Source organism: Ctenocephalides felis, unplaced genomic scaffold (assembly GCF_003426905.1).
Source record: "Ctenocephalides felis isolate EL2017-DRISC unplaced genomic scaffold, ASM342690v1 CF-g0.4_SCAFFOLD_01170, whole genome shotgun sequence".
NCBI lineage: Eukaryota > Metazoa > Arthropoda > Insecta > Siphonaptera > Pulicidae > Ctenocephalides > Ctenocephalides felis.
Window position 1 is genome coordinate 11178126 of NW_020537324.1, and position 19885 is coordinate 11198010.

Sequence of the window (19885 nt, forward strand, 5' to 3'; positions counted from 1 at the left end):
CTATTTTTTTCTCTAGATTTTAAATTTGGCCGAAATATTACTTGTTAGTAAGATATGAGAGTCTAAACTTTATATGGCGCTGAAACAACTGCTCAATTTTGTACATTTTTTTACTCATAATTTTATGAATTCACATCAAAAGTGATTCGAACAAATCGACATTAATAAGTTGTGTTTTACCACGGGACGTACATCTAAATGAGAAAGTGTGTTGCTTTTGACAAAACAGCTTCTATTTAAAAAAGTGGTGTTGCCATTTAAATACACTAGAACAATAATATTCAAGTCAGGAATGGGGCTTTTTAAAAACTAGTAGGAGATTTGTAAGTTTATATATAGAGTGTAAATAGAGGGGCATTGCATTGGGTTACATTTGGTTAATTTTATAGCTGTGTTATCACCTAGAAGCAATTCACCCCAGTAAGCAATGACTAACGTTGAGAAACACTGGCAACTGATGTAAATTAATAATTTAATATAATAATGAGGAGATAGAATATTATAAAAATTACTGATTACTATTATTAAATTACTGATATGATAATCAAAGATAGAATATACTTTGTATCTAAAAAATAATTCTTTTCACTATCAATTATAATTTTTTTCATTTTTTTTATTTCTTACATCAGTTTCCATAGTGCAAATTTTCATACAGGCGCCACTGATTTCCTCAGTGGAATAAAACGTCACTGCATTTTCTAAAATTATACGCACGAAAACACCAATAAAACTCTAAAAAGAAATAAAAGTACAACAATTGATCTAACACAGTTCAAAGATAACTAAAAATAAATAAGGTACTTTTTTGCTCTTTCAATAATTTACATTCTATACAGGTAGTCATAAGGCACATTTATAAGCCAAATTTTGTTGTTTGAAACTAATTTTGGTATTAACAAAATAATGAAAAAGTGTAATTTGAAATATAACTACTTTTTATAGTTTTGGTTAAATTTAATTTTTGTTCAAACACCCAGATCAGCCCTGTTAATCAAAATAAAATTTAAGCTACAACATGTAATTTTAACTAAAGGTTTGTCATCTAAATTCTATGTTTTTGAACTATAATAATATATATAAAAATTGACATTAATTCATTTTTATAGATACTTGTAAATACACTATTATAATGGACTAAACACTTCTATGAATTAATCTCAACTTTGGATATAAAAATAAAAATAAATGGTTTATGAAATTATAAACTGATTTAAAACGTTGAATTTTGAATGATTTCGTAAATTTCGTAAAAAATGAAATGAAATTAGTTTTGAGCGCTTTTCGAAGATTTTGATGAATCTACCTGTAAGTTATTGAAAATATGACTCTTTTATCCAAATGATTTGTGAGAAATGCGCTCAAATATATTACATGATGTATTTTTATAACTACAAGTAACGTTTTTAATTATAATAAAATGATAAATATAATTGTATTTTATACGACTCACTTGTATATGGAAGGGACACTGTTCACATCTCTGGGATATTACTATACAACTTTCAGAAACTAATTGGAAGCATGCTCAAGGCAATAGAATTATAGAAAAGTAGTAAAAATTATAGAAAAGATTAGAAAAAAATTCTATAAGATCAGAGCTGTATTAAAAATTTACTGTCTAGTAAAAATGTTGAGTAAGGTATATGCAAAATTAGGAATTATCAGCACGCATTAAATATCTACTAATATGGTAAATTTGGCAAAATCGTATATGTTAAAAGCTTTTAGCGTATAATTACTAAAAAAAGCAATCATCGTTTTGGTCAAAATATTGTTTTTAGTCAATGATTTAGTTTAAATACAAACTGATTGCATACAAATATAATTCGAGTGGACTTATTATGAAATTTAATTTTTCTGTCTATAAGGATTTGTTAATAATATCAGAAAGCGTATTAGTTGGTCTACTTATAAATATGATACAACATGCTAAACTAACAACAAATTTGAGTATGTCAACAGCACAGATGTTGAAATATTTTTATTTCTTCTATTTTTTTTATTTTATCTATTATTTTTTACTCAAATTTGTGAAAGGTTTATTCTAAATCTATAGGATAGAAAAAAAGTAATCAAAATCGTGCATCAGCCGCCACACATAACAAATTACTAAAGGTTTTCGATGAAATTCAATCGCCATGCAAATATTTCTACTAGCAAAGGATTCTATGGCATGAAATAAATTAACGATAAGTCGAGTAAATGGCCAACAAGAGAAATAAATGTATTTTTATATATTTTATTTTTAAATTATTTTTGGGATGGAAAATTTTATATAAGTTCATTGTAACTTGAGCACTGATTTGTGTTAATTAATTCACAGATTTTAAAGAAGTAGTGTAAATATTGTGTCAAATCAAATATAAGTATTAATTTTGGTCAGTAAGATTCAGAAATAACAAAAAATTCTGTTTTGTATACAAAAAATACGTGATTAGCTAGCAAAATTTTGCTCGATATTTCCTTCTAAATCTTGAAATGATTTAAGGCTATTTTAAACATTAAAGCTATATTTAAGCTAGTATTGATTGAATTTTTAAATTATTCTCAATATTAATATTTTTGAATAAAAACTTCAAATTCGTATTACTTTAGCAAAAAAATGATTGGCAAAAAAATTTCAAAAAAGGTTAGTGTTAATACATTAGTGTTATAAAATATTTGGCATCGTTTTAAAATTCATTTATACCTAATAAAATATATGTGCATGAATAAATACAGGTCCAACAAAGTAATCAATAATTGCAGAAATCATTTATTATATTTTCAATATGAATTCCAATCTTGACTAATATTGCAATTGAAGATACTTTGTCGTTTTGTTCCAGCAATGGACATTTCTTCCACAAATATTTATTGCTGGTTTGTACTGTATTAATCAGTCAATTAAATCAATTATTGTCAACCAAATTATCAAGAAATACTTACGTGTGAATGATTTGATTTGATTATTTTTTGATTTTTGAAGCGGCATGCAAATGTCGACGAGACAACCATTACACAGGCCAAAAGCACAGCAGAGATAATATAGAAAAAGAGAAACATGATCACGTCAATTGCACCATATATATTTATAGATTTATAAATATATAAAATCATATTTATATAATATTATATATATTATATATTTTATAGATACAGAATTGGATGAATTTTTCGATCAAGAAAAAGCTCTATTCATCTTTGCAGCGGTTAAAATTAATGTACTTCCAATTCATCCAATTCTGTAGAGTAAATTAAAAAAACGCACTTCATATCGCAGAAAAATATGTTGATGATATAAGTATCTATAAAAAAATTGAATATCCAAAAATTGTTCTACAAAAAAAATGTTCGGCTGAATATTTAAACCTCATGGCACTGATTTAATAAAACATTCAAAAAATATGCATACGTCGTTCTTCTCCGTGCAAACTTCTTTAAACTATGCAATAAAAAATGTTCCGCAATTTCAACAAATTGCGATTTTGCAAAAAATATTATTACAAAATCATTCGCCAAATTATGTCGTTCGTTTTTAGCATAACCTGAAAGAAAATGGTTACTGGCACCTAATTATATACTGCATTCCATACTCAAAAATACGAAATGAAATTCTTAGCAAGAATAAAATAATTAATAATTATTTAAATATAATGTTAGAAGTATGATTTTATATATGTATAATATAAAATATAAATTTAAATGCGTATGTAAGGACAATAAAATTTATCAGATTTTAAGCCAAAAAGAAAAAGCGCATAATATTAGATCTTGGTTTAAAATCTGATGATTTGTGATATAAAGGATTTATTAAACATTTCCAGAAAATTAACCACGGGCAAATACATGTTTGGTACTTCGATACAGTAATGAAATATCTGGTACTACAAATTTCTCAATATTATATAATTCCAATCAGAAAATATAAGAGATGATACTATTTGATAGTTAAATATTTTCTATTAAATAATTAATACATATTATTACAGTTATTATACATTTCATATATAAATATCAAACGTATATAAAAAGCATTTAATAAAATCAAAATTAAAGTTAAATAAATTAAATCTAAATTAGTTCTTCCTAATTTTTTAAATCTCATCGACCCGTGGTTAAATTTTTCCAAATTCTGCATTGATATTTTGTAAATATCATATATTGGGTACTTATTTTTTCTAATATCAATTATTATTATTTTCAATCCTATTATTATTTATTATTTTTCTCTATAAATCCTTTATATATTTTGTGTTTTTCGGTACGAGAAAAAGGTCTGAACTGGGTGCCAATATCTGTGCTTGATATAATTTCATGAATATCATTTGGGGCGTTTTTGCAAATAGAATTATGTGTTTGTTTTGAGAAGAAATTTATTTAAAAATCATATCAGAAATATATTATACGTACCATAATTGATTGTACCTATAAAATCTCTATTTTTTGTAAAATTGGGTGATTTAGTTAACAGAATTAGAACTTATGTGTTTTTATGATGGTAATTGTAAATGAAATTTGTGATATGGAAAGATTACGGTAAATTGATTATATGGTCAAATTCATCTCGAAAAATATTATCAAGATTCTTTATCAATTATCATATTGCTCTTTCAAATGAACGGAATATAATCAGGAATTCGTATATACACAAAAAAAAAAAATTCAGAGGCCAAATTTCAGAACAAAATAGTTATGTTCTGTAAACGGTCTCTTTTGGTAAAAAAGTGCTTCAATTGGTAGTCACAAACTGCCAAAACGCTATATATTTGCTGTTCAATTGTGCTATATATATTTCTAAAACCTAACCTCCAAATGGCTCAAATATCAAATAACAATGTTATCACAACTGCAACTGTTTGTTGTCATTTCAGGTAACACATGCTTGATGTCAAACTAATGTTATATTCTGACTTTTGTGAATGTTAGAGGTTTGATGTTTGAAGTAGATATAGTGTAAAACAATTGATCTAACAGCAAAAACATACCTTTTTGAAAGTTCGTGACTACCAAATCAAACAATTATTCAACAAAAGAAATCTGTAACATAACACAGTTATTTCATCCGAGAACTGGTTCCTAAATTACGATAATCAAAGGAAAAATTTAAAACCCCGATCATAAAAACATATAATTCTATTCAATCATTATTTCCCGGATGTCTGTTTTATAAAAGTATAAATCTTCCATAATATTTCCTTTAAATTTCCCTATGTTACCTGCTTTTGGAGGTAATATTTTGGTCATCGGTCATACCTGTCCGCCTTCGCCTTCGACGCTCTGCAATTCGCGCCATTCCTCGATGGTTTGCGCCAAATCCACTTGACACAGAGGAACCTTAACTTCGCCGATTTGGTCGTGTTTGCTGAACCGATCGAAGTCAAATATCGCAAAGACTAGAGTTTTGTTCATTGCGTCCGCGTATGGAACGCCCTGGGGAAATAAATAATATATATTGAAGATAGTCGTTTAATGAATTCTACAAAATCAACTAGTGGCATCGTGTCAAGGCAAATTGCTGGTACCAAAATTGGTAAAATCGGTAATATTTCAATTTTATAAAAAAGGTTTAACGTCTCTCCATATCTCAATCAACATATAACATATCTTTAGGAGAAACACTCCTAAGATGAGATTATATACATTTTGAAAAGTTCTTTGAATCATTCAAATCGGTTGATCCAAGTTCCCAAAATTGTCGACAAAAATATGTATCCGCACGCACATACACACATACATACATACACACACATTCATCAAATTTTTCTAATGAAGGCCAAAATGTTCAGACCTTTGAAACGTAAGATATAAAAAAATCATTTTTGATTTTTTATTATAACTTATTATAGGATTAGAAACATGTGTTCTATGAGCTCTCTTGAGCTTCTATTGAGCTCTGTCTATATCCATCTCCTCTTCTAACCAAAGTTTTCTCAAAAGGCTATCCTGCGCTTATTACTCTTTTTTATATCTATATATTAGATTTGTATATCTAATAGTGTTGGCGTATCGCGTTGCAGCAATGCCCACGACTGGCGATTTTCCTTGAAATTATGTTTGAGAAAACTCATCTACGACGATACTAGGGTGAGATTAAAATGAAGTTCATTCTTCATTAATTTTCCAAATTCAGCATTTATGGCATTTATATATTGTCATGTCGATAACTGTCCGTTGATAGTTAAAGTATAGCCAAATTATTGCATTTGTTGCTAAATTTTTCCTTATTATAATACGAAAATGTGAACTTGGTTTTGCAACTATCTTGCTCATATTAGAAGTTAAAATTAAAAGCATACTAAAGCTCCTAATAAAGCTTGAATAAAGCTTGAACTAGTTTTCAGCTAGCTTTCCAAATGCTTTCGTCAAAAGAAAAAAATGAATGGTGTCTAAAATTCTCAACTAAATATGTATTCTAAGTAAACTTGATAAATTTGATTAATGTATAGAAAATTAGATATCAAAATTTGGTAAAATCTTAAATTACAATTGCAATTAGAATTTGTTCTATATTTATTTGAAAACTGCGAATCTTTCACATTTTTTGACATATTTAAATATCAATATTTTTTTCAATAATTTTTTTAAAATAATTTCAGCTAAAATTGGTAAATCGGTATATTGCAGTTGCAATTGTAATTGTAATCTCTTTGTTGATATTGAAACTATTTGAATATTTAAAATGTTCCACAACTGGCAGATTGAAGTACATATTATAATTATTTATACAATAATTCTATAATCTTATTGTAATATTTCTATTATTATATTTCTAAAATATTATAATCTTATTATAATATTTTTGTCAGTAAAATATATATTATTTTAATTGAAATATGGTATATTCTCATTATATCAAATGAAATGTGTTGAAGAGATAATAAAGATGAATTTGCGTTTTTCAAGGGAATTCGAACGTGAATTGAAACTTTAAATTGAAACTAAAAAAATTACACTCAAAAGAACACTTTGTCTTGTTTTTCTACCATGAGTACTAAGTAAATTCAATCACGTTTCCGTTAAATAAACTTCTCTCAGTGCTTTTCCTTGTTCTAGAAACAATCCAGTAAACAACACCTTCGCAAAACATATCACTTGTTTTTCCGCCGGGAAAGTGCAAGAGTTGCAATTGATACTGACCTTAAATGTGAAAGTCTCATTGAAGACAGGACTCAAGGTCTTCCGATGGACCTTGGTTTCGAATTTCTTCTTTTTGTCTGGCAGCAAATAGACCTTGACATAGGGGTCGGATGTGCCTCCCATATCTAGCGCGGGCAACTCTTCGGCTTGTATTACGGTCACAGCTAAGGAGTTTGAGTTGAAGTCGTACTCCAACTGTTCAATTAAGAAATAATGATCTCATTAATTAAATTGATTTATTCGATTCAGTTAATTAAGATGTTTTCAGACCTTGTTGCCTGTAACCTTCATTAAATGTTTGTAAATACGTATTTTTAATGAAGCTGTTGATTGTAAATGACACACGTAAACATATTTATATTCTACTTGCTTATTACAAATTCCTTATAATATATGAAATTATCGACTTGCTTTATTCTTTGCAAGAATTCTTGCTAATTCTTTATAAAATTTTACATAATTTTTTTTAACATCTTGGGCTACAAAACGAAACGTTCACCTCATATCTTAACGAACCAAAAATTGATTCGAGTTAATAATTTCAGTAGCAAATAATTTTATTTATAATTGATCATTTCGCCAATTTATTCCAAAAAATTATCATTTATGACAGCATTATCATTTAATTAATTTTCCTCAACCTAAGCGCTATCAAAACAAGAACGTGTTTATTCAAGTAACCTCTGCAAATAAATTACGTTACTGAGGACCTTATCAAATTAATTTTTCATGAGATTTATGAAGCGGAATAAAAATGTAACAGAAAATTACAAATAAAAATAAAAATGGTTGAAAATATATTTATCATTCAAATTAATGCAGCTTTTGGTAATCAACCTTATATAAAATTAATGAAATGTAGAAGGATCTTATAAATTGTGTTAACGTAATGATGATAATAATATAATTTTAAATCTCAGACATTTGTATATTACACGGGTTTTATATATTATTCAATAACTTTGTGATAAATATAACTTGGGTATTTTTCCTGGTTCGAACAGCTGAATTATTATACATTATTCTTAATCTCGATATATTTTATTTTAGTAGATTTTTGTATTATGAGTGAAACGAAAATTAATTATGTAAATAACAGAACACTACACTCTATATTTTGGAACTTTTTTGAGGTTTCTAGTCGTGTATAAATAAAAACAAATATCTTTAATTAAAGGCATCTATGTAGGTAATAAAAAATTAAATCATATTTCAAAAAATGTTGATATTTATTGCACTTCCATATGTTTCGGTTCCCAATTTGACTCATATTCAGTGATAAAACGCACAAATTATTAAAAAAAACAGACACAGGATATAAGGCTTTTATAATTACCATGTATATGAAATAGAATCATATAAAAAAGGCTTTTATAATTACCATATATATGAAATAGAATCATATAAAAAAATATTTTTATAATTTATCAGTTTTACATAACTCAACATGATGGTTATACTTAATTTTTGTTTAATTTTTAAATTAATTAATTATTTCTATTTTATAAATAAGACAATTGATCAGGTCTTGTATTAATTTTAACAGTTTTTGTGTTATTTATAATAATTTGGAATTTTTCTGTTCTATCCACCGAAAAAGAGTCAAACTGAGACTCAAAACGTATAAAAATTACTGAAGTGGTTTTAGGTTTTTTATTCAAAATATTTTGATGGTTTAATTAACTACAAAAGAGTGAAAAACTTAAACTTAAAATGTATGGAAAAATTATTAAAAAAATACATAATGTAGTCCTTTTTTAAATCTTATCAAAATCCTGGGGTATACTGGACCCCAACGTTACCTTTAGCGACGATTTTTCACAAGTTTGCGCGTTTCCAAGCATTTTCAGACCTCATTATTTTTTACTTAACAATGAATGCTGTCGCATTGTTCAGGTTTTATTTAGACTAATATAACTTCTCATTTATTAAAAATATGTAGGCGATCGTCGTTAAATAAATTATTAATAAGAAATATATTAATGATTCTTGTTGATGTGTTTCATCAACTGTTTTATGAGTAATTAAGTTGATATTTAATGATACAGAAATTATTGCTTGTAATACAATAGTAATCCGCACCATCCCAATCTATAGAAAGAAAAACAAGCAGAATTACACCCATAGTTCCATGATATAAAAATGCTATCGTTACCTTATTTTATGTGATTATTATATTATTGGACCAAGTTGATTATTTTGACCCCCACAGAGATCATAGTTCGGGGTTTATTCCAGCATTTCATCGGGGTTGAATGGATAAGCAGCCGAATATGTAAATTATTCTAACACTATTTATAGAATAGCCAGTGCGCATTTCGTTTATCGATTTTGGGCTTGTGTGTTGATATTTGATTCTTAACGTGTACTAAACTTTAACTGTACGATAATTTAAGAAAATTTAAGTGCTATGTGTATGCAGACTTGAGCATAAATAATTAATAACATTCAAGATATTAAAAGTGAACTAAATTAGCAACGTCAAATGTATTAATAATTCTTCAGTGGCCAATTTTAGCATTAGGATTGTTCGATATAGTTTCAAGTAGCAATTGGGCATGTGGGCACACAATTGGGCACACAAAATGTGTGACATTAAGATTAATAAAGAATACTTTTATATGCAAAATTAATTTTGTACGTCTGGTCTTATTTATACATAGCCATATGTATACTTATACATTAGTTGTATGTTCCGAAACTAAGGTGTTTATCATCATTACTTCATTAAGTAAAATTAATTCAAATTAAATATACTCTTGCTTTGTGTAAAAAAGTGATAAATTTGTAATAAGCAGTTTACAACATATATTTCTAAATAAACTTGTAATAAATTTGAAAAATTTAAAGAAAAGCATATATAGAGAAATTGGAGTAGGTTACAAAATTCATTCCAAACCGATTTTCAAGCTTTTTAAACCCTTAAATAGTTTTGATTATAATTTGTGCATTATTGTAACTTGTATATTAGATATCCTTTATGTTAAAGGTGAAATGAATTAGCAATCTCTATTGCGTTATAGAAATATTTTTATAATTCTGCAGTACTGATAGTTCTAAATAGTTCCAAGTAGTTCCAAGTAGTTCTTGGAATTGATTAGGAAAATGTACAAATTATTGGGAAGATTGAGATTACTAAAAAATTCTTTAATTAATATTGAACTTCAGATCTTATTATACACACGAATATGTATTCTTATAAACTAGTTGTTGGATGTTTCGAAACTAACTAAATCACCATTATTTTAATAACCAAAACTGTATTCGATATTTATCATCACCATTTATTATTTATTTATTGTTGGGTTATTTTGATTATAAAGTTTGATATTGACTTTGTATTATCCGATGAGGCTAATTTAGATTCAATAGACATTAATAGTTTCTCTTTAACTAAAAAAATACACTTTTTTCGATAATACAATTCGTAGAAACGCGTTAATATCCTCTGGAACTAATCCAAAAACACGTATTTATTTACGTCGTCGTTCTAATTAGCTAATTCATGCTTTGTGGTGAATTGTGTTGTGGAAGTTTATGGACTATTTTTATAACTAATAAAAGTTCAAGATTAGTTCTTTATCTCAGTTTGTATGTGAAACGTAACGTGACTGTGGTACCCGATGGTCATGGTTGTTTGACGTCATTGTGCGAATCGGTATATACTCCAAATAAATATTGGAAAATGTATATATATATATATATATATATATATTATATTATATATATATATCTACAGTAAATTAAAATTGTATTGAGTCATATATTTAAAAAATACTTCTACTGTCATCATTGTACAAATAATACAGGCACTTGAATTTACACTTTACGAGTGAGTAATTTGTTCAGCTCAATCAACAATTAACAAACAGAAACGCAAATAAAACGCAAAAATATAAAGATATAAAATTGATTGATTACCATCATTTATACTTGTTCATCTATCATTGCCACACATATTCATATATGCATATGTTAATAATTTGTCATTTGATTTTATTTGGCAATATTAAATTGATTACGTTTCTAGTCATCATTTTAACGATTTTTAAGGTATTTTGATTAGTTACACATTCTAGGAAATACATCGATATGTTAATGATTTGAACTCGATATTGACATCTGCATTATTAGAGGTTAACAGTCGAGCACAATATCAATAAAAAACACGATTTTTTTAATTTATATATCAATTAAACATAAGATCAATATCAATAAAAGATATGATTTTTTAAAATTTAATTCAAAATCCATACGTTTCAGCTATAACTCTAAACTTCAGGTGGAATATTTGCTTTTCCTAATATTACAAACGCAAACAACAATATTCCATGACACTATACTCTGTAATTAAATTATTAGAATTTTTTAATAGTATAAATTTACAATATTTGCCAAAGATTAACTTTCCCATTTCAATCATATACTATTTAAGTTTTTACTTAGTCTACCCATTGCACACATACTCTTTACTATTTATATTAAACTAAACAAGTTTTTCCGCTGAATGAAGTTCAGAACTATAGTCGAAACTATATTTGCAAAGAAATTAAAAAAAAATTCTCTGTTTAAAACTCTTAATGCATATATAAACATCAAACCTTCACTCGAGAATATTATACTTGGCTATAGATGTTTTTGGTAGTGAGTACGTAGAAAGACTAAAATATTAAATTATTTTAATGATTCTTCCCGAAGTTTATGTTTTCATTAAAAAAATCCGCTAGTTTTGTTTTCTTGCCGTTTCAAGCCATTCTGAATCGAATGAGACCAAATTTGCCCATACTACCGCATCGATTTTAAAAAATCAAAAACTGTTCCAAAGATATTAGTTGGGAATGATAATGATTAGTTTTAGGTGAAAATCTACCGAGCCGTTTTTTTGCAATTAACTGTTGAAAAACATATTTAAGCCGATTTTTATGGAACATTTTTTGTCCATATATATCATGGTCTTATAGAACTTACTGAAATATTACGGCCTTACGACAAGAAGTTTAATTTAAAAAATGCATCAGAGTTTGAGAAAACGAGTAATTTTTTTGACGTTAGCTAAAATTAAAATTACACGATTTACGTGGTATAATGATAGAGTACTTGGTACTACGAAAACTGGTTCAATTATAAAAATTGTTGGTTTTTGACAATTTGCTTTTAGAAAATACTCCGAGTTAACGTGTTCGTTCGTTTTCAGTTATGTGTAATGAATCCACTCGGAATACTTTTAATCACTCATAAATTAATTTATTTTTTGTTGACTAAGTTGATTATTTACACATATCGGGAAGTTCATGCAACTTGCCTTAAGGCAAAATAACAATACAACGAGTTTATTTATTTGTCATCAGTAATCTTTTTTCTATATATTCCTACAATACTATTTCCATTTTCTATATATTCCTAACAATAATATTATTTTCAGTTTCATAAAAGTATCATCAATTTATTATGATTTCGTATATAGGAATCAATAAATATAGACTGTTTTCATGACCGTATACAACCAAAAGCAAATAAAATCAATAATTTAATATAAAGATTATTATTTTATTATGAGTCTTTTACCTTGAAGTTGAGTTTTCCTAATTTGATTTCGGCCGGTTTGTCTTCATCGGGTTCCTCGATGTTTTCCGTGAGCTCTTCAGTGTCCGGCTGAACCTGTAACGTGCGCAAACGGGTCACACAAATAACACTACAAAATTGTCCCAAAAGGTTGCCTTCACATTCTCAAGACACGAGCAATAAGATAAAGTTATTATAAATGAAATATTTACACGCGATAATAAAATACTTTATTATTCCAAATATTTTATATTTTTAATTATTATTATTTAAATTTTAATATTTTTCATTATTCCAAATTCGCTTTTGAAAAAATATTATTTGTAATCTTATATAAAATTACGAAAATGATGCAATTGTAGTCTTATATAAAATTACAGAAATTTTCATTCATAATTAATCGTGATTATTAATATAATTCATTTTTAAAAATGAAATAATTTAAAAATAAACTTGCGTTATCCAAGCGGTTAGCGGTAAAAATGTTTATACACAAATGCTTTTAGCGACTTATTTCTGTAACTCTATAATTCAGAAAACTTTCTTGATTAGAAAAAGTTATTCAAATAATAATTAGTAACGCAACTAAAAAAATATATCATATCTTGTTTTTAAATTTTTCATGTTCCTATTAATTAATCTTAAATGATTAATTAAGACTGCTTTTATATACAATTATAAATTTAACGTAACGTGGAAGATGGTATGTTAGATAATTTCATTATAAACTACTTTAGGAAATATTACATTATATATAGTAGTATATATATTTTAATAACAAAAACACTACCATGCTTTTATGATAAAATTGATGGAAACTTTTCCAAATTAATAAGCTGTGGTAATTAATTCGTGTAAGTTTCTGGAATAGTGATTCATAGTTATAAAATCTTAAATAACTAATTCAATCTGCATTTGTATTAACCAATTGGGGTAAGAAACGAAAATACTATGATCTTTAGTGCATATTTTGAAAATACTTCAATACGATTGAGGCTAATTGTGGTTTGTTAAATATAAAATTATTAACTTTTTATAACGTTTTAATCAATAACAAAATAATTGTTGCAAAACAAAATATTTCTTGTGAAACAAAATATTTTTTTTCATCAAAATACCTAAAAATTTGTAAAAGAAAATACTTATATTGTAAAAAACTTAATAATAATAATAATAATGATAATAATAATAATAATAATAATAATAATAATATAAGACACTTAAATTTGTTAAAATATCATAAAATAACCTAAAATTTGTTAAATAAAATAATTATATTGTAAAAATATTGCAAAGCTTATTAAAATACTTATTAAATTTTTAAAAAATACTTGCAACAAACAAACTAGTTATATTTAAAAATAATTAAAATTAACTAAATATATATATATATAAGTTTATAGTAAATAAATTTAATAAAAAATAAATAAGTAATAAAATAGCCAATAGTTAATTAAATTACATTAAACCGGTAAAATATTGACTTGAACTTTATTATAATATTATTATACCGACGGCTTATAAAATGAATAAATAAATAAATAAATTTTCCTCTATTTATTACAAATTGGTATCTCTTTCGAACTTTTTATAGTTGGAATGAAACATGTGGTATTGAGTGAAACGTTTTCATAAACATAACAATTTCATAACGTGTCTTTGATAAATATATGAACAAATCGTTTTGAGGCAGTACATTTAATGAAAAGTTGAAGATTTATAGAATAATCTTTAATGATATAAACGTTTCGACATATTATTTAGTTATCATGAGTGGCATAAGACATTGATATCAAATCTTGTATTTTATATAAGTGCATGATTTGTGTTGCACTACTTATTGATTTATTTAATTTAATTTGCACATAAATTGATTTTTAACCTCTTCCACTCGCTAATTCTGAGATTAATATGGACTTTGTCGTCGGAGTGGCGGCATTTGAGTGGAAAGGGTTTTAATATATCACTGATCTAATATGTCACTGATGGTGATTGTATGAAATGATATTATTTTAAAATGTATGGAATATTCAACATTATTCTATAAATCTTTGACTTTTTATTTCATGTATCACCTTAAAAGAATTTATACTATAAGGGATTAAAATCCAAAGGTAAATTTATTATAGAATCTATATGTCATAATGTCAAAACAACGCTAACAGCTTTAACATCACAAGAATGAACAAAATGTCAAACTTCTACATAACTGATTATATATTTCTACGTGATGGTGCGCATACTTTTCTAATTCGCTACGTGTCTTTTCTAATGCAATTTTTCACAATTTATCAAGCAAACTGACCTTTTCTTTATACGCTGACCCTAACAGCTGTACAGATTTGAGGTCGACTCCTTTCATCCCTTTTCCTTTTCCATCTTTTCCTCGTCGTTTGCGGAAAAATCTTCGAATGCAGCAGAAACATATCCCTAATATTACGAGACATACTCCTGGAAAAATAAGTAATTTTTGAGTAATGATCTATGAAATAATTTTTATTTTTATGTGAAATAAAAAAATATTGTTATGGTCGTGATTTTCCTTAATCTCTATATTTTCAATCGAAATATGAATGCTTTTTATTAGATCGTAAAGCAGCTTTGGTCATACTTTATAACGTTATAACAATAAAACGATGGAGCGCTTGATGATTGTTTGTAGGACATAAAGGAAAATGTTTATAAATTGAAAATATTTAAAAGCAACCATATAAATTGTAATAAGTATTATTTAATCTAACAATATTGAAACAAAATTATGGGAGAAAATTTAAAAACGGCTTTGAAAAAAGAGGAGCTGTTAATAAAAAAAAGTGAAAATTTCTTAACAGAAAAAGAAGAATTAATGAAAGAGTTCTCGATTATATAAAGATTTTCCGAAGCGAAATGGTTCACATTGAATATAAAGAAAAGATATTTTAAAAATGCGATGAAAAAGTATGCAAATCAATGACATCTAACAAAGAAAAACAAGATAATGGAGTTCAGAAGCTAAGATAATGGTATATATAGACAATGACAGCAGAAGTTTGAAAAGTGTATTATAAACAGAAATTAAAGACACAAAGGCTGCTTCTGCAACATCTCGCAAATGCAAAAATTTGAGAGCTATTATTTATTCATGATCAAATAATAATAAAAACAGAGCTATATTTAGTGTTTTATAAAAATTGAAGGTTTGAAATATTATTACAAATTAAATTACAAAGCAAAATTCAAACATTTATTTTTGAATTAGTCAATCGTTTACACACAGGGAAATATTTGTACAATGGAATATTTCTGAGAATCCGATAATGCAAGAAACGATCAATAATTTGAAGCATCTAGTTTGCTCGATGGCAAGCTTTCTGTCGCCAATATATGACTTTTTTTTTTGAAAATGGACTAAAATAGTTTGGATCAAAGTTTAATGAAAAACGTTGACAAAAAGGCGATATAATTTATCAGCTATCAAGCTAGATAAAAAATGGTTGGACTACTGAAATGACTAATTTGAAATAGAGATTTGTGGTGTATATGTCTTAATTACAGATTATAATACCATTTAAAAATGGTCTCTGAATGTAAAAAAAGCATTCTAAGGGTTACCAACGCTTACCACTTGGGGCTATACAAACAACATGTTGTCCGATTGATAGTCAACGTGATTATACAATTTCATTTATATATATATATATATATATATATATATATATATTATTATTATTATTATAAAATTTACCTATAATTATTGTTACTAAAACCCATGTCGAAATTCCCATATCTTCTGCTAACTGTTTTGTGATTTGTATCGCCTGATCGCCGACATCTTCTGCTGTTGATTTTGTAGGTGCTATACTACTCGAATCGTCGAATGTATCTATTATATAAAATCAATAATTTATAAATAATTTTGAATCAAAATTACATATTTAATAATACATGCATTTAGGTAAATAATGGTTTTCATTCAATTGTAGTGCAGTCTTCAGCGCAAGCTTATACTGAAGCATTGCCACGCCTTGTGAAAGAAATATCTAGAGATGCATGGATGCCGTAATTAATTAATAATATTAATTAGAAAATTCAGATTAATAATTTAAATATTCTAAAATTTATGATGTAATTATTAAGCATATATGTATGAAGAATAACTCCAAGCGTACGTGAAAATTCAAAAACTAAATTTACATTATTTAGTGTATATAGGAAGCACAATTTTGTACTAAATTGTTTCCATTGCATCACTTTGCATACATTCGAGAGAAAAATGTCTATTTTCTCTGATCATTTTTTCATTCCAAATAAAAGTTGATCTTTCCATGCTTCAGATGTAAATATTTAAAACGATACACTTATCCACTTCTTCCAAGTACATGGTTTGTATAAATAATGAGTTGCTGCAACTTGATGAATGCAATGTATGAATTATGAATGATTTGTGTGCATGTAAAGTGTTTATGTGTGAGATTTATGCAAAAGTTAGAAAGATTAAAGGAGATTACGAACAAAAGGCAGATAATTCATAACAATCTAGCAAAACAGCGAAGCAATACGTTATACGTTTTTCGAGCAAAACCCTACATTATCACATTAGCATAATTCAACGTGCTGAATTATCTCCTTTCATAGAATATAAAATTACTTTTGTACGGAGTGTAGTTTATATTTTTTTCTTTGTGTTAACATAAAATTTAGGTTTCAACTTTAAATTAGTTTTGGTATACTTTGTAAATGTTTATATACATCGTTGTTGTACAACATTCAACATAAAAAAACGTCGAAAAATTTGATATCTGCACCATGGTGATCGTTTACTCTTGAAAATATCTGATTATAATTGTATAGTTAATTTATTTAAAAATTTTGAATTACAAATACACAAATATAAAATAATTTTTGTTTGTAGATAAACTAAACGTTTTAAGTTTCATTCCTATAAGGTTCTTTTTTAGAATATGAAAAATAGTAAAATCGTCAAGGGCTTAGAAAAAAGAATAACAATTTCTTTCAAATAAAAATTTCACCATTGCACAGCTCTTTATATTCTTGAATATATTCTTTCGACATTTAAAACACAAACAACAAACGTAGAACGGTTTCAAGTAATGAGATTAAACATTTTGCAAAGAGTGGAAATTCTTCTGATAAAATTCTCAGAAATTGGTCAGAAATCTAGTAGGGAGTATATTTTTAAAACATGCTGGTCATTTTTTGAATACGTTAAACTATTCTAAAATAATATTTCATATTAATAGCAGTTTCCGATTTAAATTACTGAAAGCTATTAATGATCTAAATCTGGTTATCCAGTTGAGATAACATATCTAAGCACAGAATCATTAAATTATGAAATTTAAAGGGCACAACTAGTGTAACCGCCTAAAAAAAGGTGATTTTTGGGAATTTATATTATAAAAACTACTTCATCAATCATTTCAAAATTTTAGGAATATATTTATATATGTTTTAAGAATACATAATTTTTGAAGAAAAAAATTAATTATTTTTTAAGTTATCGTCGATCTCCAACGGCGCGACAAAAAAAGGCCCTTCACTGCTGAAGTGATTCCGGCCTTCTACGTGGATGAAATGAAAAAAAATCTCGTCTGTAGAATGAACTACGATAAAGAAAAAATAAAAAATTGACAAAATGACACCGTTTTTAAAAAAAAGTCGAATTTTACCCAAAATTTTCGTCGTTTCTGGACTGTCAAAATTCGATTTTTGATCCGATCAAAAAATCGATAGTTCATTTTACGGAGAACTATATAAAGAACATGTAAAGAAAATTGATAGTGATCGGATCATTTGTTTTTGAGTAATCGCTGCAGCAAATTCGGAAAATGCTGTTTCGAGAAAAACGCGTTTAAAGATTAATTGATCGTATTTATACTCTTTAAATGTCTGTAACTCAAAAACTATTTAAGATATCGATTTAAAATTTTGATATGTTATTTTTAAAGGTATAACCTGTTGAAATATAGAAAAATTGAAAATTCGATTTTTTGAAAATTTCACACTAGTTGTGCCTCTTAATAAAATTATTTTTATGCTAAATTGAATTTAATTTTCAAGTCCCTGTCAAGCGCTTTTATTTGGAATTTACAAACTTTTATATAAATTTTTTATTATTTTACAATAATTAGACTTATATTGGAATTAAAAACACATTAGCGAATAAACATTAATTTTATTAGCAAAACCTAATCTAGCATTTTATGCCAATCTATGTGATTTGTGTTCTAATTGATAAATTATTAAAATTTTTGACCTAACAAAATGGTGACAAACACAAATCAAATTTTGATTACAATTGTTACTAATAATTCCCTACTAACTGCCGACTAATAATAATTATTATAACGACCTAACTAAAAAAAGATTGAAATCAGACTAGCATTTGAATGAATGAGTACCATTAGCCAAAAATTCAAATACTCTTAGATGTGCCTGTAATCTGATTCGTTCTTCTAATTTAAATATTTATAACTATAACTTTACGAGGTGATGGCATTTAATTGGAATTTTTTGTTTTACTAAGAGGAAATTTTTTATCACGTTTATGACAAGATTTTACCACTAGAAAAAACCTTAATTCAACCTAAATGACCAGCATGTCTAAAAAATTGACTTCCACCTTCAGACTTCTGACTATTAACGTTTTGAATAGATAGAAAATAGAAGAAATAAAAGACGTCAAAAAAGAGAAATCGGTCCTGGTTCCATTTCGTTACGTTACCGATCAGTGTGGCCGGTGTCTCGGTTGGGTGTCGGCTGAAGTGTTTGTTGAATATGCGCGGTGGTGGAATGGTGCTGGGAAGGGCGTCACCCGCATCGGGGTATGATGTGGAGGAACTGAATGGTGACTCCGTCTCACCCGTATCGTCGTCCGCCGGCGCCTCGCGTTTCCACAGCGAAGACTTCAGTGTCGGCGGTGCCATGGTCTACGGGAATAAGATAATTGAGTTAGACATCGTTGATTAAGTTTATTGCTTTACATGGGTGGTATAGAAGGCGATTAGTAGTGTTTTGTATCATTGCTAGTTTCTTGGACTATATAAATACTGGCCTAAGGTTTTGAATATTGTGTTAAATATTGTGGTTTAACCATAAGTACGTCTGGCTTTGTTTCATTAACATGCACATACTATCAATCACGTTGATATTTAATTTACAATATACAAAACCGTAATAAAACATTCTGTATATTCATGAA

At 26.9% G+C, this 19885-nt stretch overlaps 1 protein-coding gene across 1 annotated transcript; it reads right to left on the bottom strand.

Annotated features, from left to right (window-relative positions):
* Positions 1 to 412: 412 nt before the first annotated feature.
* Positions 413 to 19610, bottom strand: LOC113366792 (synaptotagmin 1-like). Its single transcript, XM_026608446.1, has 8 exons — positions 19409 to 19610; positions 16409 to 16546; positions 14990 to 15135; positions 12688 to 12780; positions 7123 to 7317; positions 5239 to 5415; positions 628 to 735; positions 413 to 454 (listed from the first exon to the last, which is right to left on the bottom strand). Exons 1-8 carry the CDS (start codon positions 19608 to 19610, stop codon positions 413 to 415), a joined length of 1101 nt encoding a protein of 366 aa, XP_026464231.1.
* Positions 19611 to 19885: the final 275 nt, after the last annotated feature.

Excerpts from the sequence above, each read along its gene's own strand:
- LOC113366792 (XM_026608446.1), bottom strand. The coding sequence starts at position 19,610 with ATGGCACCGCCGACACTGAAGTCTTCGCTGTGGAAACGCGAGGCGCCG. Across the intron at positions 12,781-14,989 it reads GGTCAGCGTATAAAGAAAAG|GTTCAGCCGGACACTGAAGA; the intron begins GTCAGTTTGCTT and ends CGCACGTTACAG. Across the intron at positions 5,416-7,122 it reads ATGAGACTTTCACATTTAAG|GGCGTTCCATACGCGGACGC; the intron begins GTCAGTATCAAT and ends TTATTTCCCCAG.